This window comes from Ips typographus, linkage group LG13, assembly GCF_016097725.1.
Source record: "Ips typographus isolate SLU linkage group LG13, UJ_Ityp_2.0, whole genome shotgun sequence".
Taxonomy (NCBI): Eukaryota; Metazoa; Arthropoda; class Insecta; order Coleoptera; family Curculionidae; genus Ips; species Ips typographus.
In genome coordinates this window covers 3,438,489-3,464,014 of record NC_138434.1, presented here as the reverse complement: position 1 = coordinate 3,464,014, position 25,526 = coordinate 3,438,489, and the positions used below count along the sequence as shown (strand labels likewise).

Here is a 25,526-nt window from a genome sequence, read left to right as displayed (position 1 = left end):
GCCTCTAAAACAAACTTGGAGTGAGAAAATGACTGTTTTAAGCACATTTTTAAAATCCTCATTAAATTTCCTACCCAATAACCTAAAAAAACATTACAAAATTTAGTACAGTCAAAAAGAAAAGCGTGTCAAAGTTTGAACTGTTAGAAACATAGTTTTGAAAGACACTCAAGGACATAATCGCCTCTAAAACCCACTTGGAGTGAGAAAATGACTGTTTTAAGCACATTTTTGGAATCCTCATTAAATTTCCTACCCAATAACCTAAAAAAACATTACAAAATTTAGTACAGTCAAAAAGAAAAGCGTGTGAAAGTTTGAACTGTCAGAAACATAGTTTTGAAAGATAGTCAAGGACATAATCGCTTCAAAAACCCACTTGGAGTGAGAAAATGACTGTTTGAAGCATATTTTTGAAATCCTCATTAAATTGCCTATCCAATAACCTCAAAAACTATTACAACATTTAGTACAATAAGGGAGAAAAGCGGTGTGAAAGTTTGAACTGCCAGAAAGACAGTTTGAAAGGATAGTCAAGGACAAAATTGCCTCTAAAACCCACTTGGAGTGAGAAAATGACTGTTTTAAGCACATTTTTAGAATCCTCATTAAATTTCCTATCCAGTAACCTAAAAAAACATTACAAAATTTAGTACAGTCAAAAAGAAAAGCGTGTCAAAGTTTGAACTGCCAGAAAGACAGTTTGAAAGGACAGTCAAGGACAAAATTGCCTCTAAAACTCACTTGGAGTGAGAAAATGACTATTTTAAGCACATTTTTGAAATCCTTATTAAATTTCCTACTCAATAACCTAAAAAAACATTACAAAATTTAGTACAGTCAAAAAGAAAAGCGTGTCAAAATTTGAACTGTTAGAAACATAGTTTTGAAAGACAGTCAAGGACATAATCGCCTCTAAAACCCACTTGGAGTGAGAAAATGACTGTTTGAAGCACATTTTTGAAATCCTTATTAAATTTCCTATCCAGTAACCTAAAAAAACATTACAAAATTTAGTACAGTCAAAAAGAAAAGCGTGTGAAAGTTTGAACTGTCAGAAACATAGTTTTGAAAGATAGTCAAGGACATAATCGCTTCAAAAACCCACTTGGAGTGAGAAAATGACTGTTTGAAGCATATTTTTGAAATCCTCATTAAATTGCCTATCCAATAACCTCAAAAACTATTACAACATTTAGTACAATAAGGGAGAAAAGCGGTGTGAAAGTTTGAACTGCCAGAAAGACAGTTTGAAAGGATAGTCAAGGACAAAATTGCCTCTAAAACCCACTTGGAGTGAGAAAATGACTGTTTTAAGCACATTTTTAGAATCCTCATTAAATTTCCTATCCAGTAACCTAAAAAAACATTACAAAATTTAGTACAGTCAAAAAGAAAAGCGTGTCAAAGTTTGAACTGCCAGAAAGACAGTTTGAAAGGACAGTCAAGGACAAAATTGCCTCTAAAACTCACTTGGAGTGAGAAAATGACTATTTTAAGCACATTTTTGAAATCCTTATTAAATTTCCTACCCAATAACCTAAAAAAACATTACAAAATTTAGTACAGTCAAAAAGAAAAGCGTGTGAAAGTTTGAACTGTCAGAAACATAGTTTTGAAAGATAGTCAAGGACATAATTGCTTCAAAAACCCACTTGGAGTGAGAAAATGACTGTTTGAAGCATATTTTTGAAATCCTCATTAAATTGCCTATCCAATAACCTAAAAAACTATTACAACATTTAGTACAATAAGGGAGAAAAGCGGTGTGAAAGTGTGAACTGCCAGAAAGACAGTTTGAAAGGATAGTCAAGGACAAAATTGCCTCTAAAACCCACGGAGTGAGAAAATGACTATTTTAAGCACATTTTTGAAATCCTTATTAAATTTCCTATCCAATAACCTAAAAAAACATTACAAAATTTAGTACAGTCAAAAAGAAAAGCGTGTCAAAGTTTGAACTGCCAGAAAGACAGTTTGAAAGGACAGTCAAGGACAAAATTGCCTATAAAACAAACTTGGAGTGAGAAAATGACTGTTTTAAGCACATTTTTAGAATCCTCATTAAATTTCCTATCCAGTAACCTAAAAAAAACATTACAAAATTTAGTACAGTCAAAAAGAAAAGCGTGTCAAAATTTGAACTGTTAGAAACATAGTTTTGAAAGACAGTCAAGGACATAATCGCCTCTAAAACCCACTTGGAGTGAGAAAATGACTGTTTGAAGCACATTTTTGAAATCCTTATTAAATTTCCTATCCAGTAACCTAAAAAAACATTACAAAATTTAGTACAGTCAAAAAGAAAAGCGTGTCAAAATTTGAACTGTTAGAAACATAGTTTTGAAAGACAGTCAAGGACATAATCGCCTCTAAAACCCACTTGGAGTGAGAAAATGACTATTTTAAGCACATTTTTGAAATCCTTATTAAATTTCCTATCCAATAACCTAAAAAAACATTACAAAATTTAGTACAGTCAAAAAGAAAAGCGTGTCAAAGTTTGAACTGCCAGAAAGACAGTTTGAAAGGACAGTCAAGGACAAAATTGCCTCTAAAACAAACTTGGAGTGAGAAAATGACTGTTTTAAGCACATTTTTAGAATCCTCATTAAATTGCCTCTCCAATAACCTAAAAAACTATTACAACATTTAGTACAATAAGGGAGAAAAGCGGTGTGAAAGTTTGAACTGCCAGAAAGACAGTTTGAAGGGATAGTCAAGGACAAAATTGCCTCTAAAACCCACTTGGAGTGAGAAAATGACAGTTTTAAGACAAATTTTTGGAACTTCTCGTAATCCAGATCAATGAACTAGCATAGTATGACTGGATGGGACATGTCGTGTTTCGATTAATAAGATTTTTTTTGTGTCTATTACCCGTTTTTTTTTTTGTTAACAAAACTACGGGAAATGCCTCTAATAAACATAACTTTTTACGATTTTTTTTCTAGTTTACGTTGCGATCATTGCGAGGCTCGTAAGTACGGTTTTTCGCTTGGCGGTTGTAAAGAGTGCGAATGCGACAAAATCGGATCCAAAGACTTGCAATGCGATTCGTCCGGTCAGTGTCCGTGCTTGGACAACGTGGAAGGGCGCACGTGCGACCAATGCAAGGAGAACAAGTACAACAGACAGAAAGGATGCATCGGTAATACCCCACCGACATTGACCCGACAATTCAGCTAAACAAATGTTAATATTAAGATTGTCCGGACTGTTACAATCTGGTGCAGGACGCCTACAAGAACCACACGAGGAAGCTGCAACGACTCGGAGACATCCTCAGCGAGGTGGAGCATCAGCCCACTGTGATCAAGGACGACGAGTTTCCGGACGAGCTGGGGAAATTGGAAAATGATATTGATGATTTTTACGATGACGCCAAGAAGGCTACTGGAGAACATAGTATATTTGAGGTAATTAACTTTTTACATTAGACAGGGTGGTCCAGTTTTAAATGTCAATAATTCACCATTCCATAGCCAATTAAAAAATATGTTGACATTCATTATGCCATTTTCCTGAAAAGTGCTTCCTAAGGAAAATACAGCCATTCAAATTTCTGTTTAAAAAATCGTTTTTTTTTTTTGTCATAACTGTCAAACCGTTGGAGCAATATTGATCAAATTTGGAACAAGCACTTTATTACACGTTATTACGGTCAAAGACCCAAAACTAACCCAACCCAACTTAAAAATTGTCTTGGAAACGGAAAATTCACTTAAGAAGTTTCTTCTTCTTCTTCTTCTTCTTAAGGTGCCGTATCCATTAATGAATGTTGGCGACTATTCTGGCATACTCGCTACGATCTTGTGCGATTCTAAAAAGTGCGTGGGCATCGAGGTTTGTCCAGTCTCTTATGTTCTTCAGCCACGAAAATTTCTTTCTCCCGATGCCTCTCCTTCCTTCGATTTTTCCCTCCTTAATCAACTGTAGGAACTGGTACTTGGAATTTCTGAATATATGACCGAGGTATGCGGCTTTTCTTCTTTTTACTGTCTGCAGCAGTTCTCTTTCTATACCCATTCTGTTTAGTACTTCCTCGTTCGTTGCGTGTTCCGTCCACGGAATCTTCAACATTCTTCTCAGCACCCACATTTCAAACGCCTCTGGTCGGTTCATGACATTGGCCTTTTTCAATTGGCAATTTCTGGGAGGTTTGCAGAAGTATTTAGAAGCATCTGACACTTTGTAAATATTTTTGTAAGATTAAAGAGACTTGTAGAGGTTTCTGGCAAAGTCTGTAAGGTTTTTAGTAGTATTTAAAAGCCTTTGACACTTGAAAACATGTTTGTAAAGTTAAAGAAACTTGTAAAGGCTTCTGGCAATTTCTGGTAAGTTTTCAGTGGTATTTAGAAGCCTTTGATACTTTGGAAACATTTTTGTAAAGTTAAAGAGACTTGTAGAGGTTTCTGGCAATTTCTGGGAGGTTTGCAGAAGTATTTAGAGGCATATGACACTTTGGAAATATTGTCCATGTCTCTACTCCGTACAACAGTACAGAATAAATGTAGCATTTTACAAAACGGTACCGTAATGCCAAATTAAGGCTGTTGTTGCTGAGAAGTGCTCTCATATTCATAAATGTTACCCTGGCTTGTTCAATTCTGCTTCGTATCTCTACGTCTGGGTCCAAGTCTTCAGTTAACCAGCTTCCCGGATATCTAAACTTTGATACTTGTTGGATTTTCTTACCGTTCACTGTGATGTTCAGGTTCACATTTGATGTTCTGCTAACCATCATCGCCTTCGTTTTGTCTATGTTAATTCTTAGGCCGAGTCGTTCACCTTCGGTAGATATCTTTATGATGAGACGTTGTAGTGCTTCCTGGCTATCCGCTATTATAACTGTGTCGTCAGCATAGCGTAAAGCTCGGTTCTCATGTATCCGGAATTATAACGGAGCGCGGGATGCGGAACGTGCGGAATGAATGCTTTTTACGCACGGAAAACTCCTTGTCGTTCACATATGACGAGTGACACAGCTGCGGAATGGTTGACGGAATAGTGTTAATACAAGTGGGTTTTACAGGCGATTTTGTCCTTGACTGTCCTTTCAAACTGTGTTTCTGTTAGTTCAAACTTTGACACTGTTTTTCTAACTGACTATACTCGATTTTTTAGTGTTTTTTTAGGCTATTGGATAGGAAATTTAATGAGGATTCCAAAAATGTGCTTAAAACTGTCATTTTCACACTACAAGTGGGTTTTACAGCCGATTTTGTCCTTGACTGTCCCCAATTTAGTGATATTTTTTTAGACTATTGGATAGGAAATTTAATGAGGATTCCAAAAATGTGCTTAAAACTGTCATTTTCACACCACAAATGGGTTTTACAGGCGATTTTGTCCTTGACTGTCCTTTCAAACTGTGTTTCTAGCAGTTCAAATTTTGACACTGTTTTTCTAACTGACTATACTCGATTTTTTAGTGTTTTTTTAGACTATTGGATAGGAAATTTAATAAGGATTCCAAAAATGTGCTTAAAACTGTCATTTTCACACCACAAGTGGGTTTTACAGGCGATTTTGTCCTTGACTGTCCTTTCAAACTGTGTTTCTAGCAGTTCAAATTTTGACACTGTTTTTCTAACTGACTATACTCGATTTTTTAGTGTTTTTTTAGACTATTGGATAGGAAATTTAATAAGGATTCCAAAAATGTGTTTAAAACTGTCATTTTCACACTACAAATGAGTTTTACTGGCGATTTTGTCTTTGACTGTCCTTTCAAACTGTGTTTCTAGCAGTTCAAATTTTGACACTGTTTTTCTAACTAACTATACTCGATTTTTTAGTGTTTTTTTAGACTATTGGATAGGAAATTTAATGAGGATTCCAAAAATGTGCTTAAAACTGTCATTTTCATACTACAAGTGGGTTTTACTGGCGATTTTGTCCTTTACTGTCCTTTCAAACTGTGTTTCTTTTAGTTCAAATTTTGACACTGTTTTTCTAACTGACTATACTTGATTTTTTAGTGTTTTTTTAGACTATAGGATAGGAAATTTAATGAGGATTCCAAAAATGTGTTTAAAACTGTCATTTTCACACTACAAATGAGTTTTACTGGCGATTTTGTCTTTGACTGTCCTTTCAAACTGTGTTTCTAGCAGTTCAAATTTTGACACTGTTTTTCTAACTGACTATACTCGATTTTTTAGTGTTTTTTTTAGACTATTGGATAGGAAATTTAATGAGGATTCCAAAAATGTGCTTAAAACTGTCATTTTCACACCACAAATGGGTTTTACAGGCGATTTTGTCCTTGACTGTCCTTTCAAACTGTGTTTCTAGCAGTTCAAATTTTGACACTGTTTTTCTAACTGACTATACTTGATTTTTTAGTGTTTTTTTAGACTATTGGATAGGAAATTTAATAAGGATTCCAAAAATGTGTTTAAAACTGTCATTTTCACACTACAAATGAGTTTTACTGGCGATTTTGTCCTTGACTGTCCTTTCAAACTGTGTTTCTAGCAGTTCAAATTTTGACACTGTTTTTCTAACTGACTATACTTGATTTTTTAGTGTTTTTTTAGACTATTGGATAGGAAATTTAATGAGGATTCCAAAAATGTGCTTAAAACTGTCATTTTCACACCACAAGTGGGTTTTACTGGCGATTTTGTCCTTTACTGTCCTTTCAAACTGTGTTTCTTTTAGTTCAAATTTTGACACTGTTTTTCTAACTGACTATACTTGATTTTTTAGTGTTTTTTTAGACTATAGGATAGGAAATTTAATGAGGATTCCAAAAATGTGTTTAAAACTGTCATTTTCACACCACAAATAGGTTTTACAGGCGATTTTGTCCTTGACTGTCCTTTCAAACTGTGTTTCTAACAATTCAAACTTTGACACCATTTTTCACCATGACTGTACCGATATGTTTTTTGTTTTTTTTTTTTGGCTATTGAATAGGAAATTTACTGAGGATTCCAAAAATGTACTTAAATCAAACATTTTCTTACTACAAGTGGGTTTCACCAGCGATTTTGTCCCTGACTGTCCTTCCAAACTGTGTTTCTTTTAGTTCAAAATTTGACACTGCTTTTCTCCCAGACTGTACCACATTTTATACGGTTTTTCCAAGTAACTGAATAGGAAATTTAACGAGGATTCCAAAAATGTGCTTAAAACTGTCATTTTCTCATTATAAGTGGGTTTTACAGGCGATTTTGTCTCTGACTGTCCTTTCAAATTGTGTTTCTGGCAGTTTAAACTTTGATACTGTTTTTCTAACTGACTATACTCGATTCTTTAGTGTTTTTTTAGGTTAGTAGATAGGAAACTTAATAAGGATTCCAAAAATGTGGATAAAACTGTCATTTTCTCACTCCAAGTGGGTTTTAGAGGCAATTTTGTCCTTGACTATCCTTTCAAACTGTCTTTCTGGCAGTTCAAACTTTCACACCGCTTTTCTCCCTTATTGTACTAAATGTTGTAATAGTTTTTTAGGTTATTGGATAGGCAATTTAATGAGGATTTCAAAAATATGCTTCAAACAGTCATTTTCTCACTCCAAGTGGGTTTTTGAAGCGATTATGTCCTTGACTATCTTTCAAAACTATGTTTCTGACAGTTCAAACATTGACACGTTTTTCTTTTTGACTGTACTAAATTTTGTAATGTTTTTTTAGGTTATTGGATAGGAAATTTAATGAGGATTCTAAAAATGTGCTTAAAACAGTCATTTTCTCACTCCAAGTTTGTTTTAGAGGCAATTTTGTCCTTGACTGTCCTTTCAAACTGTCTTTCTGGCAGTTCAAACTTTCACACCGCTTTTCTCTCTTATTGTACTAAATGTTGTAATGTTTTTTTAGGTTAATGCTTAGCTTCTTTAGTATTAAATTTCTACACTTATAGGTGCAATAAATTGTAGTATCTCTAAGAAATTCAGATTGTTTTTAGTGCTTTTTAAGACTGAAAAATCGAGTTTAAGACTATTTCCAAAAGTCAAGTTTCTTCAGTAATAAAAGTAAAAAAATTTGGTACCAAATGCTACGATATTAGTCTTGAGAATTAAATTAGTCCGAAAATTTAATTTACTTCTAGTCTTGTTTCAGAAAATTGAGCTGTACACTAATTAAAGTCCTGAAAATAGACTTTTGGACTCTCTTTAGTCCTAGTAAAGTTAGTTTTAACCTTAGAAATCAACTTTTAGATTATTTTTAGTAGCAAAAAATGAGTTTCACGTACAATACAATCTTTGTCTTGATTTCCGGACTGGTTTTAGTTTTTACCAGGAAGGCAGTCTGAGAAAACGAATTATAAGACTATTCCTAGTAGTTAATAGCAAGGTTTTAGACTATTCAGTACAAATTTGGACTCTCACAAGTGTTTACACTATAAAACGATATTTTAAATTGAAATTTGGAGGGCTGTATCTTAGGAAACGTTTTTCAGAAAAATTACATAATGCAAGTCAACTTATTTTTTGATTGGCTACCGAATGGTGAATTATTGACACCGAATAATTGGTGATCCATTAAAACTGGATCACCCTGTTTGTTAACTGTGTAAATTAATTACTTTTAGGAGATTTTAAAGATCGGAGAAAGGGAGAAGGACATAGCCAGAACGTTAGAGGCAGTAGATGAGAATGTTTTCACTACTAAAGAAAAATCGAAAAGGGCCGAACACGACTTGGATCATGCCGAAGAATTTCTGATCGAAATTGAGGAAAGACTGTACGAAATCGAAGACAGTTTCGAACAACAAGCCAAAAAAGCATTCCAAGCAGCTTGGGAAAGGTCGAAATCGGTGGGTCAACAGTCAGACAAAATGACCCAAATAGCCCAGGAAGCAAGAGAAATGGCGGACATGTTGGATCTCAAAGCTGACAATACAGCAGACGAAGCCAGAAAAGCGAAAAACCAATCTGTAGAAGCGTACGAGCAAATCAAAGCTATAAACTCCATTCAGCAGAACATTAGCGAAGCAGCCAGGAAATTGAACGTTGAAGTTCAGAACGCCGAGTTCAAACTGAACCGAACTCGTGAATGGACGGAAGATGTCAGCACCGAAGCTCGAGAAGTCAAAAACGACGCTCTAGCCTCACTGAACGAAGTCAACAACCTCATACTACCTCAAGTAAATGTCCTGGACGTCAGAAAACACTCGCAACAACTGGAGGAGGAAGCTTCCAGACTGAACAACCGCTCCAAGGAATTAACGCGAGAAGCTGAAAGTCTTCGTAGTAACGTAGAGGAGAAACAACTATCCGGACGCGATTTATTAGAAACCGGCTTGGAACAACAAGAAGACATCGAAGACCTAAAAAACGACTTGGATTTCTGCGACGCGCAAGCCGGCCAAGCCATTAAACTTTGGAATGACATTCTGCAACGAGCTGAAGGAAACTACGAATTGATCACGGCGTTCGACACGGAAATGCAACAGTCCAAAGACCTGGCCGAGGAAGCGTTAAGAAGCATTCCAGACGTGCAAGCGACTCTTCGAGAAACCATCTCGGATAGCCGTGAAGCTGGCGACGTCATCCAGAACGCCAAAGACAACGTGGGAATGGCGCTGGAAAAGGCGAACGAGGCCAATCGTTTGGCGGACGACGCGTCGAGAAAAACGCAACAAATCAAAAGTGAGGCGGAAGATTTGAGGAAGAACACGACCTTTTTAAAGGACGAGGCCGGGTTTATGTACGACAGGGTGTTGAACACTGAGGCCGAGCTGAAAAACCTGTGGGACAAAGCGAGGAGTAATAGTACTCTAGTGCACGATGCTAAGGAGAAGGTTAGTTGAATGGGCCTGTCCCACAATTTTTTTTTATTTCATAACTACAAAGACGGATTGAAATAGTATATTTCATTACCAGTACAGAAATGAGGATTTTTCCGTGCGCGCGTGACAAATTCTCGTGTGAGGCGCAGCCGAATTATATTTTTTATTGTCGTTGAAGACCAGTAAAATTTGCTGGTTTAGGTTTTATCGAAAAATAATATAATTAAAATTCGAAAACGGCGCATCACCTTTCTGAACGGGACTCACCTGTCTAAAACTTCCTGGCTTGAAGGAGAGCGCTCTCGTTAAGAAATGTGGATTCGTCGGCTTGGATGGACTGGAGTGAGTAACACTCGCGAGTCGCGGTAATACGAAAAAAAGTCAAAAAAAGACGTGACAAGTTGAGTACGCTTTTAGCTTGATGCTGCTAGGTCGACACTTTGAATGGTACTGTCGCTATTGCGCACGCAGTTCTAGGTGTCCCTTATGATAGACAGTGTGCCGTATTGTCGCGGAAAAAAAGGTAAAAAAAAAGAAATACGAAATTTATAGGTCCTTAAGCGCATAAAAAAAGAGACAAGTTTTAGAGTTTATGAAACACAAGATCAAGTCAATAAATAAACTAAACAGTAATCAACATTTATTATACTTAGGTACCTGAAATCAACATAAACAAAAAATATCGCAAAAAATTATTAAGAAAATCGGGAATATTTATTTTTATTTTTAAAACAGTAAAAATGTAAGTACATACAACTCAAATTAACAAAAAAAATCATCATCATCATCATCATCGAACAGCCTGTCTCGTCCACTGCTGAACATAGGCCTCCGTTAACGATCTCCATTTATTTCGATCCTGGGCATCCTGGATCCAATTTGGTGCTACTCTTTTTATGTCATCCGTCCACCGGGTCGGCGGACGACCTCTGTTCCTGAACGCATCTTGCCTAGGTCTCCACTCTATGATCTTTTTGGTCCATCTTTCGTTGGTCATTCTTGCGACATGTCCAGCCCAGTTCCACTTTAGATATTGTTACGATTTTCCCGTGGGTTCACACAAAGTCAATTTAACTCAACAATTAATAACTTTATTTACACTTTAAAACACTCCGTACAATAATTAACACAGCTACTAAAAACACTATTCCAATTCCACAATTACTCCGCTATTTAAACTTTACCGCGTTCCCCAAATTCACTACTACACTACCACTACTCTCTCGTCGACGCCGCTTCTTTTATATTCACAAACCACGTTCTAGAATGACCGCGAAACGCTTCGCGATTTGCGAACGTGCTCAACGTCCTCAACGTCCTTTCTGAAGTTAATCCAGTAGAATCGATCTCTTATTCTAGCCAAAGTCTGGTTTACTCCAAAGTGTCCTCCTCCGCGACTGTCATGTAGTTCTCGCAGCACATTCTCTTTGCAGGAATTGGGCACTATTGTTTGGTAAACAAAGCGTTTTCCGTCTGGACTTTCCCACTTGCGAGTAATTAAGTCATCTCGCAGTCGAAGCGAATTGCACTGCAACCAGTAACCCCTTACTGTTGGTCCATATCTGGAAATCTGTTGCCAATCCGGTTTCAAATCCTTCTCCAACCATCTTCTGATTACTTTCAAATCAGAGTCTGAGCGCTGTCCTTTTATTATGTCCTCCTTAGAAACGCAGCTCTTCATTCTTTTTATAGCCTCTTTATCTGTCACCATCGCGATTTGACCAATCCTCCAACCATTATGAATTTGTCCTTTCCGATACCTTAAGTCACTATCCAAAGCTTGACGATCCTCTACATATCGCGGTAAATGTCCTTCCGGGTTCTTCATTTCCTGCTCCTGCTTACGCCAGTTCTGCGGTGTCGGTAAACGAGACAGCTGTCTGCAATTCCATTGGTAATGTCCTTTACGTCCACAAATATAACATGTAATGTTTCTTTTAGCAGAGGAGTTCCGGTGATTTGTTCTAATGTCCTGATTTCGTCGGCACTGTGGGTTTGGAGAACAAGACCGCTGTCTGCAATTCCTTTTAATGTGTCCCGTACGTCCGCATCGATAACACTCCACTCTCGTGATCGGGCGTGATCGTTCTAATTGTGTGGACTGCCATTTGTTGCACTAATTGGCCTACCATTGCTTTAATTTCATCTATTAATGTAGCAACATGATCGGCTGGCGGTACTCTTTCCTCTTGAATAGGCTCTGGCTTTAAATCATTGCACGCAGCTTCAATTTCCAGCGCTCGAATCAGTAATTCGCTGTTGTTGCTCCCTTTGAACATCTTCAGCCATTTCTTTACCTCCGGATCTCGAATCCCATCTACAAAATACTGTGCCACAAGTTCTTCTTGGATTTCATCCGGGACGGCTGGGTAAGCCAGATGCACAAGGCGACGAATTTCGGTTTCAAACTCTTCTAGATTTTCACCAGTTTTCTGCTGTCTTGCCATTAATTGCGTTCGATACAGTCCTTTCTTATGTTGATCCCCATAACGACGTTCTAATGCAGCTACTAATGCTTCATAGCTGCTTCGTTGGGCGATAGGCAGAGTCTGTAACAGCTCCAATGCAGGTCCTCGTAGTGCCACTATTAGTGCTACAGTCATTTCCTTGGTACTCCATCCATTTGCATTTGCAGCGGCCTCAAATTGGAGTTGGTACATTGCCCATGAAGTTTGACCGTCGTATGTGGGAGGCTTGATCTTGTTTCCGGTTATCACTGTAGAGCTGGCTCCTCTGCTGTCAATTTTCCGCTCTAAGTCGCGTAGCTTTATCTTGACATCATTCTGAATTTTATTAATGTCGTCCCGAACATCATTAATGTCTTCCCGAACATCCTTTAATTTTTCCTCAACATCACACTCCATCTTTTTAAGTCTATGGGTTACATACTCTTGGATTTCTGTTTTGGTCCCCGCTAGAACGTTCAATATTTCTTCGTTACGTTTTTCTTGCCGCTCTCTATCTTCGTGACGCATTTCCATATCTTGTTATCTCATTCTTTCTTTTTCTTCCTTCTCTTGTTGTCGAATCCTTTCTTGTTCTTCTTTCTCTTGTTGTCGAATCTTTTCTGTTTGTTGTCGAATCCTTTCTTGTTCTTCTTTGTCTTGCTGTCGAATCCTTTCTGTTTGTTCTTGTTTCTCTTCTTGTTTTTCAAGCATTGCCATAATAGCTGCAAGTTGGGCCTCCATGTTTGCACTTTGACGTCTTGTTATTGGTATAAAATAAATTTAACACACCACTGTTCCGAAAATCTCTAGTCCGGTTCTGAACACAAGTCTCTAACCCGAAGTTTAGTTCCAATTCACGTCGCACTAAAGTCTGATCGCACTTCTGACACCAATTGTTACGATTTTCCCGTGGGTTCACACAAAGTCAATTTAACTCAACAATTAATAACTTTATTTACACTTTAAAACACTCCGTACAATAATTAACACAGCTACTAAAAACACTATTCCAATTCCACAATTACTCCGCTATTTAAACTTTACCGCGTTCCCCAAATTCACTACTACACTACCACTACTCTCTCGTCGACGCCGCTTCTTTTATATTCACAAACCACGTTCTAGAATGACCGCGAAACGCTTCGCGATTTGCTTCGAATCTTCCAGGTGTGGCGCTTCCTAACTGTGGCCTACTTTAATACGCGCCCCGCCAGATATTGCGGCGCATCGGTTTCATCAAGTATCGAGCATAGTAGGCCCAAACCGTAACAATATGTTATTCGCTGGATTGCATCGGTAACCCCTGTTCTCTGACGTATCCGATCATTCGGAATCCTGTCTCTCAGCGTGGCCTCCCAACATGGAACGTTCCATGGCTCGCTGGGCCACTCTTACTTTATTTACTGATTTTCGTGTTAGAGTTAAGGTCTCCGAACCATAAGTCAGAACCGGCAGAACACACTGATCAAACACCCTCCGCTTAAGGCATATGGGGGTTTCGGACTTAAAAATGTGCTTCAGCTTCACATAGGCGGCCCACGTTAGTCCTATCCTTCTTTTGATTTCGCAGGTTTGATTGTCTCTGCCAATCGTAATATCATGGCCCAGATATCTGTAGGATGCAACTTGGGAAATTTCTTTTCCTTCTACTAAGTAGTTTCGGTTTGGGACTAGATTTGTCATGAAACTTGTTTTCGATGGATTGATTTTAAGCCCAACTTTATGTGAAGCAGATGTTAGTCTCATAAGGAGTTCCTCTGCCTTATCCAAGCTATCTGAGATCAGTACAATATCGTCAGCGAACCGGAGGTGACTGAAATTTTCGCCGTTGATTTTTGTACCCATATTCTCCAACTCGACACTCTTGAACATATACTCCAACAAAGTGGTAAACAGTTTAGGGGAGATTGTGTCGCCCTGTCGTACACCGCGCTGCACTCTGAATCTATCTGTCTCTTCATGAAGACAAAAAAAATACAAGTAGGTAATTCTAAGAAAATTAATTTTGGACAGAACCGTTATTATTAATAGTAATATTTATTGTACAATTCGTATTATTGTTGAAGCTCAATCCCTTTTGCATTTCTTTTTGTTGAGCTAAAGATGTTGAAGCGGAGTGTTCGTGTCTGCTTTGGTTCTCTTGATTGACTGTTACAGATGTTGTAGTTTCCAAGTTACAAGGGCTAAACAACTTTCGTGATACTTCAATTTTTCTTTGTATGGACTCTTCTATATATCCTTCTGCTACATTGGAAGAAAGCCATCCTCCGTGTCTTTTCAAAGTGAGCAAATCATCGCCGTTTTCCACCAACATGGTTGCCGAAGAGCGCCTTAGCCCATGTCCGGTATATTCTTCGGGATTTTTTAGTTTTAGGTATTTTGCAACAAGTTTTGGAATACCACTGATAGTATGGCACCCAACATGTTGAGCGTAACATCTTTGGTTTCGGTATGCAACAAATAATCTTCTACTCTCCATATGTTTAGGGCGGAGATCTGCGTATTTACGGTAAATTGTACAGGGATCGAATTTGCAATTTTCATTGGTAATGGTAAAACTTCTTGACCTGTGAGTTTTTCCAACACGACAAGGAAACGCCCATTATCTTCCACATCATCTAAACTCAAACGTATTAAATCATCTCTGCGGCATGCACCGAAGATGCCAAACACTAAAATTACTTTTGCTAGTAGATATTCTCCATCTGAAGCTTCACATAAAAATTTGGTTACTTGTTCTGCTGTAAGAATCTTGGATTTCTTTGGTATATATCCTACAGCTTGTCGTTTCAAAAAAGCAATCGTTTTTGGATATTGATGGTGAGTATTTTCTTTTATTGCCAAACAACTCTTTAACATAGAGAATCGACTCTATAAAGTGGAGGATATTATACTAAAAGAATATCGTCACTCACAATTTTGATTCGTTTCTGAGTCCGCCATTCGGTAAAACTGTTATATTCTTGTTCATATCTCAACCTGGATTTCACTGGTAATAAATCTGCACTCACTTCTGCCGCTCGTTGTAAGATATTTTCGGGAATATCCCGATTTTCTTCACAATCTGAATTCATTTTTGCAAAATGTAATAAATACATAAATACTTAATTTTCACTGACAGAAAATAAAAATTTGTCATTAATAAATAAATCCGAAAATGTCATATTTACTGTATTTTATAAACAGTTGAAAATGTAGTATTTTCTGTTAAGTATAATAAAAAAAGTTTTTAATTACGCTAATTCTTAGATTTTTACTAAGAAAATTGTCTAGGAAACTTGAAAATTGACTTGAAAACCGGAAAATTGACCTAAACACTTGAAAATTGACTTTAAAAGGTGAAAATAGACCTAAAAATTTTAAAACATGTCTTAGAAACTGAGAATCAACTTAAAAGTCAGTTTACAAATTTCTGATTCTGATTTTTAGGTTTTTAATAGGGAGATTGACTAGAAAACTTGAAAATTGATCTAAAAATTTGAAAACACGTCTTAGAAACTAAGAATTGACGTAAAAAGTTTTTAATTACGCTAATTCTTAGATTTTTACTAAGAAAATTGTCTAGGAAACTTGAAAATTGACTTGAAAACCGGAAAATTGACCTAAACACTTGAAAATTGACTTTAAAAGGTGAAAATAGACCCAAAAATTTGAAAACATGTCTTAGAAACTGAGAATCAACTTAAAAGTCAGTTTACAAATTTCTGATTCTGATTTTTAGGTTTTTGATAGGTAGATTAACTAGAAAACTTGAAAATTGATCTAAAAATTTGAAAACACGTCTTAGAAACTAAGAATTGACGTAAAAAGTTTTTAATTACGCTAATTCTTAGATTTTTACTAAGAAAATTGTCTAGGAAACTTGAAAATTGACTTGAAAACCTGAAAATTGACCTAAACACTTGAAAATTGACTTTAAAAGGTGAAAATAGACCTAAAAATTTTAAAACATGTCTTAGAAACTGAGAATCAACCTAAAAGTCAGTTTACAAATTTCTGATTCTGATTTTTAGGTTTTTAATAGGGAGATTGACTAGAAAACTTGAAAATTGATCTAAAAATTTGAAAACACGTCTTAGAAACTAAGAATTGACGTAAAAAGTTTTTAATTACGCTAATTCTTAGATTTTTACTAAGAAAATTGTCTAGGAAACTTGAAAATTGACTTGAAAACCGGAAAATTGACCTAAACACTTGAAAATTGACTTTAAAAGGTGAAAATAGACCTAAAAATTTGAAAACATGTCTTAGAAACTGAGAATCAACTTAAAAGTCAGTTTACAAATTTCTGATTCTGATTTTTAGGTTTTTAATAGGTAGATTAACTAGAAAACTTGAAAATTGATCTAAAAATTTGAAAACACGTCTTAGAAACTAAGAATTGACGTAAAAAGTTTTTAATTACGCTAATTCTTAGATTTTTACTAAGAAAATTGTCTAGGAAACTTGAAAATTGACTTGAAAACCGGAAAATTGACCTAAACACTTGAAAATTGACTTTAAAAGGTGAAAATAGACCTAAAAATTTGAAAACATGTCTTAGAAACTGAGAATCAACTTAAAAGTCAGTTTACAAATTTCTGATTCTGATTTTTAGGTTTTTAATAGGTAGATTAACTAGAAAACTTGAAAATTGATCTAAAAATTTGAAAACACGTCTTAGAAACTAAGAATTGACGTAAAAAGTTTTTAATTACGCTAATTTTTAGATTTTTACTAAGAAAATTGTCTAGGAAGCTTGAAAATTGATTTGAAAACCGGAAAATTGACCTAAACACTTGAAAATTGACTTTAAAAGGTGAAAATAGACCTAAAAATTTTAAAACATGTCTTAGAAACTGAGAATCAACCTAAAAGTCAGTTTACAAATTTCTGATTCTGATTTTTAGGTTTTTAATAGGGAGATTGACTAGAAAACTTGAAAATTGATCTAAAAATTTGAAAACACGTCTTAGAAACTAAGAATTGACGTAAAAAGTTTTTAATTACGCTAATTCTTAGATTTTTACTAAGAAAATTGTCTAGGAAACTTGAAAATTGACTTGAAAACCGGAAAATTGACCTAAACACTTGAAAATTGACTTTAAAAGGTGAAAATAGACCTAAAAATTTGAAAACATGTCTTAGAAACTGAGAATCAACTTAAAAGTCAGTTTACAAATTTCTGATTCTGATTTTTAGGTTTTTAATAGGTAGATTAACTAGAAAACTTGAAAATTGATCTAAAAATTTGAAAACACGTCTTAGAAACTAAGAATTGACGTAAAAAGTTTTTAATTACGCTAATTCTTAGATTTTTACTAAGAAAATTGTCTAGGAAACTTGAAAATTGACTTGAAAACCGGAAAATTGACCTAAACACTTGAAAATTGACTTTAAAAGGTGAAAATAGACCCAAAAATTTGAAAACATGTCTTAGAAACTGAGAATCAACCTAAAAGTCAGTTTACAAATTTCTGATTTTGATTTTTAGGTTTTTAATAGGGAGATTGACTAGAAAACTTGAAAATTGATCTAAAAATTTGAAAACACGTCTTAGAAACTAAGAATTGACGTAAAAAGTTTTTAATTACGCTAATTCTTAGATTTTTACTAAGAAAATTGTCTAGGAAACTTGAAAATTGACTTGAAAACCGGAAAATTGACCTAAACACTTGAAAATTGACCTTAAAAGGTGAAAATAGACCCAAAAATTTGAAAACATGTCTTAGAAACTGAGAATCAACTTAAAAGTCAGTTTACAAATTTCTGATTCTGATTTTTAGGTTTTTAATAGGGAGATTGACTAGAAAACTTGAAAATTGATCTAAAAATTTGAAAACACGTCTTAGAAACTAAGAATTGACGTAAAAAGTTTTTAATTACGCTAATTCTTAGATTTTTACTAAGAAAATTGTCTAGGAAACTTGAAAATTGACTTGAAAACCGGAAAATTGACCTAAACACTTGAAAATTGACTTTAAAAGGTGAAAATAGACCCAAAAATTTGAAAACATGTCTTAGAAACTGAGAATCAACCTAAAAGTCAGTTTACAAATTTCTGATTCTGATTTTTAGGTTTTTAATAGGTAGATTAACTAGAAAACTTGAAAATTGATCTAAAAATTTGAAAACACGTCTTAGAAACTAAGAATTGACGTAAAAAGTTTTTAATTACGCTAATTCTTAGATTTTTACTAAGAAAATTGTCTAGGAAGCTTGAAAATTGACTTGAAAACCGGAAAATTGACCTAAACACTTGAAAATTGACTTTAAAAGGTGAAAATAGACCCAAAAATTTGAAAACATGTCTTAGAAACTGAGAATCAACTTAAAAGTCAGTTTACAAATTTCTGATTCTGATTTTTAGGTTTTTAATAGGTAGATTAACTAGAAAACTTGAAAATTGATCTAAAAATTTGAAAACACGTCTTAGAAACTAAGAATTGACGTAAAAAGTTTTTAATTACGCTAATTCTTAGATTTTTACTAAGAAAATTGTCTAGGAAACTTGAAAATTGACTTGAAAACCGGAAAATTGACCTAAACACTTGAAAATTGACTTTAAAAGGTGAAAATAGACCCAAAAATTTGAAAACATGTCTTAGAAACTGAGAATCAACCTAAAAGTCAGTTTACAAATTTCTGATTCTGATTTTTAGGTTTTTAATAGGGAGATTGACTAGAAAACTTGAAAATTGATCTAAAAATTTGAAAACACGTCTTAGAAACTAAGAATTGACGTAAAAAGTTTTTAATTACGCTAATTCTTAGATTTTTACTAAGAAAATTGTCTAGGAAGCTTGAAAATTGACTTGAAAACCGGAAAATTGACCTAAACACTTGAAAATTGACCTTAAAAGGTGAAAATAGACCCAAAAATTTGAAAACATGTCTTAGAAACTGAGAATCAACTTAAAAGTCAGTTTACAAATTTCTGATTCTGATTTTTAGGTTTTTAATAGGTAGATTGACTAGAAAACTTGAAAATTGATCTAAAAATTTGAAAACACGTCTTAGAAACTAAGAATTGACGTAAAAAGTTTTTAATTACGCTAATTCTTAGATTTTTACTAAGAAAATTGTCTAGGAAACTTGAAAATTGACTTGAAAACCGGAAAATTGACCTAAACACTTGAAAATTGACTTTAAAAGGTGAAAATAGACCTAAAAATTTTAAAACATGTCTTAGAAACTGAGAATCAACTTAAAAGTCAGTTTACAAATTTCTGATTCTGATTTTTAGGTTTTTAATAGGTAGATTAACTAGAAAACTTGAAAATTGATCTAAAAATTTGAAAACACGTCTTAGAAACTAAGAATTGACGTAAAAAGTTTTTAATTACGCTAATTCTTAGATTTTTACTAAGAAAATTGTCTAGGAAACTTGAAAATTGACTTGAAAACCGGAAAATTGACCTAAACACTTGAAAATTGACTTTAAAAGGTGAAAATAGACCTAAAAATTTTAAAACATGTCTTAGAAACTGAGAATCAACCTAAAAGTCAGTTTACAAATTTCTGATTCTGATTTTTAGGTTTTTAATAGGTAGATTAACTAGAAAACTTGAAAATTGATCTAAAAATTTGAAAACACGTCTTAGAAACTAAGAATTGACGTAATAATACATTTCAATATTTTAGTCTTGAAAATAGTCTTAAATACAGGATATTGACATTAATTCATAAAACTTGACTTGAAGACTAACTTGTCAGGTTTGTTTGAGTTATCTTCACCAAATTTTTGACATAGCAGATTTAAAAAACTATTTTTACATTTTCCATAGATTTAAACATGCCATTTCACGCTTTGTCAGTATTAAATTGACTTCTAGACGCTTCACTTTGCTTTAAGACTGAAAAATCGAATTTTAAACAATTTTTTCTAGTAAAAGTTAAGTTTCAGACTCTTCATTGATGAAAGTAAACAATTTTGGCATTAAATGCTACGATATTAGTCTTAAACACTAATTTTTAGAATTAAATTAGTCCAAAAATTGACTATTTTCAAAAATGTCAAAAATTAACTCGTAAACCTCACAGATGACCAGATTTGAACCATTTTAAAGTAAAAAATACAATAACCCAAGTAGACATTTTTGTCAATTTTGAATAATATCCAGTGAGCGTAGAAAATAAAGACTATCAACAATTTTGAAGGTCTGTGTCTTCCTTAGGAAGCGTTTCTTCAGGAAAATGACATAATGCATGTGTGTGCTATTTTTTGATTTCCATTGTCATTTGCCGCATTCGTTTTCAAGCTCTCTGGAGCGAGCAGAGCGGTTTTGACGTCACAATAACGCAATTTGACAATGGTTGTCCCAAATTACGTCATCGTGACGTCAAAACCGCTCTGCTCGCTCCAGAGAGCTTGAAAACTTTACCGCTTTTCTTAGGTTGGTAGAGCGGGTAAAGACACGGACGCTGTTCAGACTAGGGTGGCTGAACTGCTGAATGACGTGCAGAGCATCGTCAACGAGCTGCAAAACACCCCCGACATCAGTGACGCGGACTTGACGAGATTGGAAGAGGAAATTCGGTTTACGGAAATTAAGTTGAAGGACACGAGGCTGGAGGAACGTTTGGACGAGCTACAGAAACAGCACAAAACCCAAAACGAGTTGATTGAGAGCTACAAGGAACAGATTAAGGTTCTGCAAGCTGATGTGGATAATATCGAACAAATTGTTAGCAATTTACCGGACGGTTGTTATCGTCGGGTTGAATTGGAGCCGTAGACTAGAGATTTTCCGCCCATTATCGGATCTATTAAAAACTGTCACCAAATTGCGTTAAAAATAAATAGTAATATTAGTTTTTTTTAATACAGAAGTTTCCTTATTATGTATCCTTCAAGGTATGGTGTCTCAAATTGGTTCTACATGTATTGGGATCTCGAAAACGGTAAGAGCTACAGAGTCGGTTAAATGGGGAAAGTTTTAGAGAATTTTATGTGAAACTTATTTCCGTTTTCCAAATTATCTTTCTACGTTTTCCGGAAAATTGGGAAAACGTCAAAGGAATGTTAGGTGATACAGTCAAGTGTTGTCAAATAACCTTTTTACTGCCTATTCGCCACTAGGACACAACATTGGCGCAGTCCAGTGATGGATCCTGATCAAGTCAAAGACCTGCTCGATGCGTTGGCGACCCAGGCTCAAATACAACAACGACACTTACTCAAATGAAGCAGACTAGACTTACCTAAGACTGACTGTATTCGAAAACTCCGACGCATCGTATCGTGAAGTAAAAGAAAAATGCTGGCCCCATGAAATTGACAGTCAAAATTATAAGAACCTAGTGGGCATTCTTAGAACTAGACCGATAAGCGTGCCTTCAAATGGAAATGCTACCAGATGAGACATTGGACAAATACATCTGCCGTTTTAACGCAACAGTAGAGGAACTTTGTGTGTTTCTTGTACTGCTGCCCATGAAACAATCCAAACTAGCCCCTCTGCGAACTAGAATCCTCGCAAAACTCCAAGAAACCCGAGGAAACGTCGTGTTTGATGATATCATGAGCGACGCCCGTACCTTTCTTCGAACAGCAGCAGATTCTAAAGAATTTCAGTGTCCTACTAGTGCAGTGAAACATAAAGAATCAGCCGGATCTTCCAGCTCCAAATGTGACATCAAGGCAAGGATCCTCCTAGCAATTGCTGAGTTTCACTGGTCTTATAACTGTCCATACAAGTATCACAAGTGTTCATGTTGTCAAATTGATGGCAATCTTGAGCGCCAATGTATGGCGCAACCGAAATCGCAGAAAAAGCAAATATTCCAGAAGAAAAATTGGAAACATTAATCATCGGCATAATGCAGAACAACTGTGATACGATCAAATCTCAAATCCAAGTAAATCGGTCCGCATTATTATTTACGGTCGATTCCGGATCAGAATTTACGATTATTGATGAGAAATCCCACAAGTTTATTGGTTCTCCGGAACTAAAACGCACTTTTCTTCGTGGCCATAGTTTTGATGGCCATCATGCCATTTCAAAGGACAATTTGAGGCAACCCTCTCTTTTAATGGTCAACAGTGAAAACAAACAGTGTTTGTAGCAAAAAAAGGATCCAGTAACATTCTTGGTCTTTTTGCTTGTGAAGCACATGGACTCCTAGACTTCAGGAGTCAATCTGTCCTAACAAAATTGCAGTCTACCTTCCCAGAAGTTTTATGGCCCGGACTTGGACACTGCAAACAGCAATCCTGGCTTGCTTCAGCTTGCAGAGATGATGTCCAGGCCGAGCTTAAACGACTCGAGGATCTGGGTGTACTCAGTCCTGTCTCCTACTCAGAATGGGCTGCTCCCATTGTGGTAGGATCCATCCGTATATGCAATGATTACAGTACTGGCCTGAATGCATTGGAACCAGATTGGTCTTCTTCTGCCTTTACCGGAAGATATTTTTGCATCTTTCAACGGAGGTGTAAAGTTTTTAGTAAAATTCTTCGTTCCAAATCGAGCTGGATGATGATTCCAAAGTTCTGGCTACTATTAACCCTTCAAATGGCTTCGACAACTACAACCGCCTTCCATTTGGATCTAAACCAGCTGTCACGTTGGCGAATTTTCCATTCGCTTATTTGGACGATATTGTGGTTGTCAATCGATCAACCCAGGAGCATTATGAACATCTTCAAAAAGTGTTTGAAGTAATCGCTGACTATGGTTTCAGAGTCTTCATCTATTTCTCCAAGAGTCCCGTTACCTATCTCGGTAATATTTTTAAAAGTATGCCCTTTGCCAAATGCCCCAGCCCAACGGCTACCAACCAACACAACAGGTTAATTTCTACCAACCATATGTGGCAGATCTAGCCACAATCCGACGTCCACTGAATGAACTACTCAAGAAAAATCATTCTTGGAACTGGACCAAAGCCTGTAATGATGCCTTCAAGATCCAATCCATCTTAGCATCCGACCTTCTGCTCACGCATTACAACCCTCTATACTAATTGTGGCTGCTGATGCGTCCAATTATGGAATTGGTGCAGTTCTTTTGCCCGATGGTTCAAAAAAAGCCGTCGTTCTTGCCTCTAGAACCTTGGCACCACCAGCCTAACCCTAGCCCTAACCTAACCTAACCCGCTGTTATCCATTTTTGGCAGCAAGAAAGGAATCTCTGCCCTCGAAGGACTGCAACCTGTAATTGCAACCCGCAACATGACTCAGATGAAGTCATCGGTGCACTAGATGCGGTGGAAATCGAGTTTGAGGAAGAGCTGGCAAATGATATCCATGAACTGCCACTCACATTCCAGGACATAGTCAAAGCAACTAATGTAGATCCAAAGAGACGATCTAACGAATCTAAGGATTGCATCATGAACAAGTCCCGCGTTGTCGTGCCAGAGCGTCCCTAGAAGCGAATTCTCAAGTCACTTCATGTTGGACACCCAGAAATTCAACAAGCAGAAGCCTACAGCTTATGTTTATTGGCCAAGCAGCAAAAAATCTTATTAAACATCAGCTTTAGTCTTGCCCTAAGCCTACCGCGCCTTGGCAACTAGTGCATACGGACTTCGCCGGCCAATCAACGGACTTAATTATTGTGGACAGCTATTCCAAATTTCCTGAGATCCAGGCCATGTCAGCAATCACGTCCAATGCACTCATTAACGTCCTTCGATCAATAATTGCTCGTTTCGGTCTTCCGGAAAAACTTGAGCATACATTTTCTACACCATACCATCCTCAATCCAATGGTCAAGCTGGACGTTTTGTAGAAACTTTTAAGCGAAGTTTGATTAACAAGGGGGGAGGAGAAATTTCTATTCAGTTACCGTGTATAACACCTTCTTCATCACCTGATGGTAAGGCGCCTGCTGAAATATTCTTTGGGCTGATGCCACGAACCATCCTTAGCCTTCTTCTACCAACCACAAGCAGTTGTGTTAGAGACGAAGCAATGGAATCGCAATTTAACCGCCACAATGTCCGAACGTTTCAAGTAGGCGACTTGTGGGTCGAAGCTGTTAAAGGAGTCCTCTACGATGTCAAAACCACCATCGGAGTATCGCGTTTTCACGTCAACCAACTTAACTCAACTTAAGAAGAGGTGACTGAAGACAATAATGTAAATGTTCTTTTTGACGCATTTTAACCGTCCGCAGGGCCCCATGGCAAGGGCAATGCGGATGGTAGATGAATGGTGCCGTTTGGCAGGACTCAGTATCAATCCGAAGAAGGTCCAGCTTATGCGATTCAGCAAGAAGCGGAACCTTGACATAAAACCCATGATTGTTCTGTCAGGGACGAATCTCAAATACCACCTCACGGTGAAATATCTAGGTATACACCTAGATACCAAACTATCATGGTGGCGATCATCTTGCTTCCAGGGGCAAGCCATGAATATACAATGGGCCTGTAAGAGGGCTGTTGGTGGCACCTGGGGTCTAAATCCCAGGGTGCTCTACTGCACCGCAGTCAGGCCCATAATTACCTACGGGGCCATAGTGTGGTGGCCCTGTGTAGAACAAAGTTCAGCAACCGCTCTCCAAAGAGCGGCGTGCCTGGTGGTGACAGGGGCACATGAGGACCACTCCTTCTAGGGTCCTGGAGGTGATGTTAAAACTCATGTCCCTCGAACTGTGCGTGAGAATGGAGGCTCCACGTGGGCGCCCAACTACAAGCCTGCTCATTTGGGCACGGCAGGATATGGGGCTGGGCCACAGACCAGTGTCCGCTCCTACTGATCATCAGATCCTCAAATCTCTTCAAAGTCATAGTTCCTGATAGAGAAGAGTGGGGGGGATTACGGACCGGAATTCCTCCGGAATAGCAACGTCTGGTACACAGATGGATCGTTGGTAGCAGGACGCGCGGGGGCCGGCATTTTTGCCGGCTCCAGACGCTTGTCACAGAGTATCGCTCTCGGTAGTTACACTACAGTCTTTCAGACTGAAGTATATGCCATCCTTGTCTGCGGGTGGGTTCTCCTATCCGACCCGAAGAGGGGTGACAGAACAGTCATCTGCTCCGACAGAATATTATTTTGTTGCCAATGCTGTTTGCTAACTCCAGACATGTGCAGCAGTTACGTTAATATCAGCACAGTGGCTGCTTTTTCTTGACAAATCACAAACTACCCCTTTGTTAACTAGGGCTTGTGGCCCACCATATTGAACCGACTTTTGACAGTGACAAGCCAACATATGCACTGTCATTTCGAATTCAGACGAACATCTAGCAAATTGAAATTTCAGAGTCTGATAACCTGGGCAGTACCGATACAGAAGTGAAGAAGATTTTAACACTGCACCTGCCTATTTCAGAGTACGACACTTTCGGCTCGGACTCGGACGGAGACGGTAGCCGTTTCGTTTTGAATTTCTCCG

At 36.7% G+C, this 25,526-nt stretch overlaps 1 protein-coding gene across 4 annotated transcripts in view; it reads left to right on the top strand.

Annotated features, from left to right (window-relative positions):
• LOC145737340 (laminin subunit gamma-1-like) overlaps positions 1–20,995 on the top strand; it is an 85,965-nt gene extending 64,970 nt beyond the window's left edge. For all 4 annotated transcript variants that reach the window (XM_081991982.1, XM_081991981.1, XM_081991980.1 and 1 more), the window contains 4 exons: positions 2,955–3,151; positions 3,208–3,419; positions 8,545–9,756; positions 20,567–20,995. In XM_081991982.1, the coding sequence (XP_081848108.1) occupies positions 2,955–3,151; positions 3,208–3,419; positions 8,545–9,756; positions 20,567–20,908 (1,963 nt within the window). In that variant the 3' untranslated portion in view covers positions 20,909–20,995. The remainder of the gene's footprint in view (positions 1–2,954; positions 3,152–3,207; positions 3,420–8,544; positions 9,757–20,566) is intronic.
• The last annotated feature ends 4,531 nt before the right edge of the window (positions 20,996–25,526 follow it).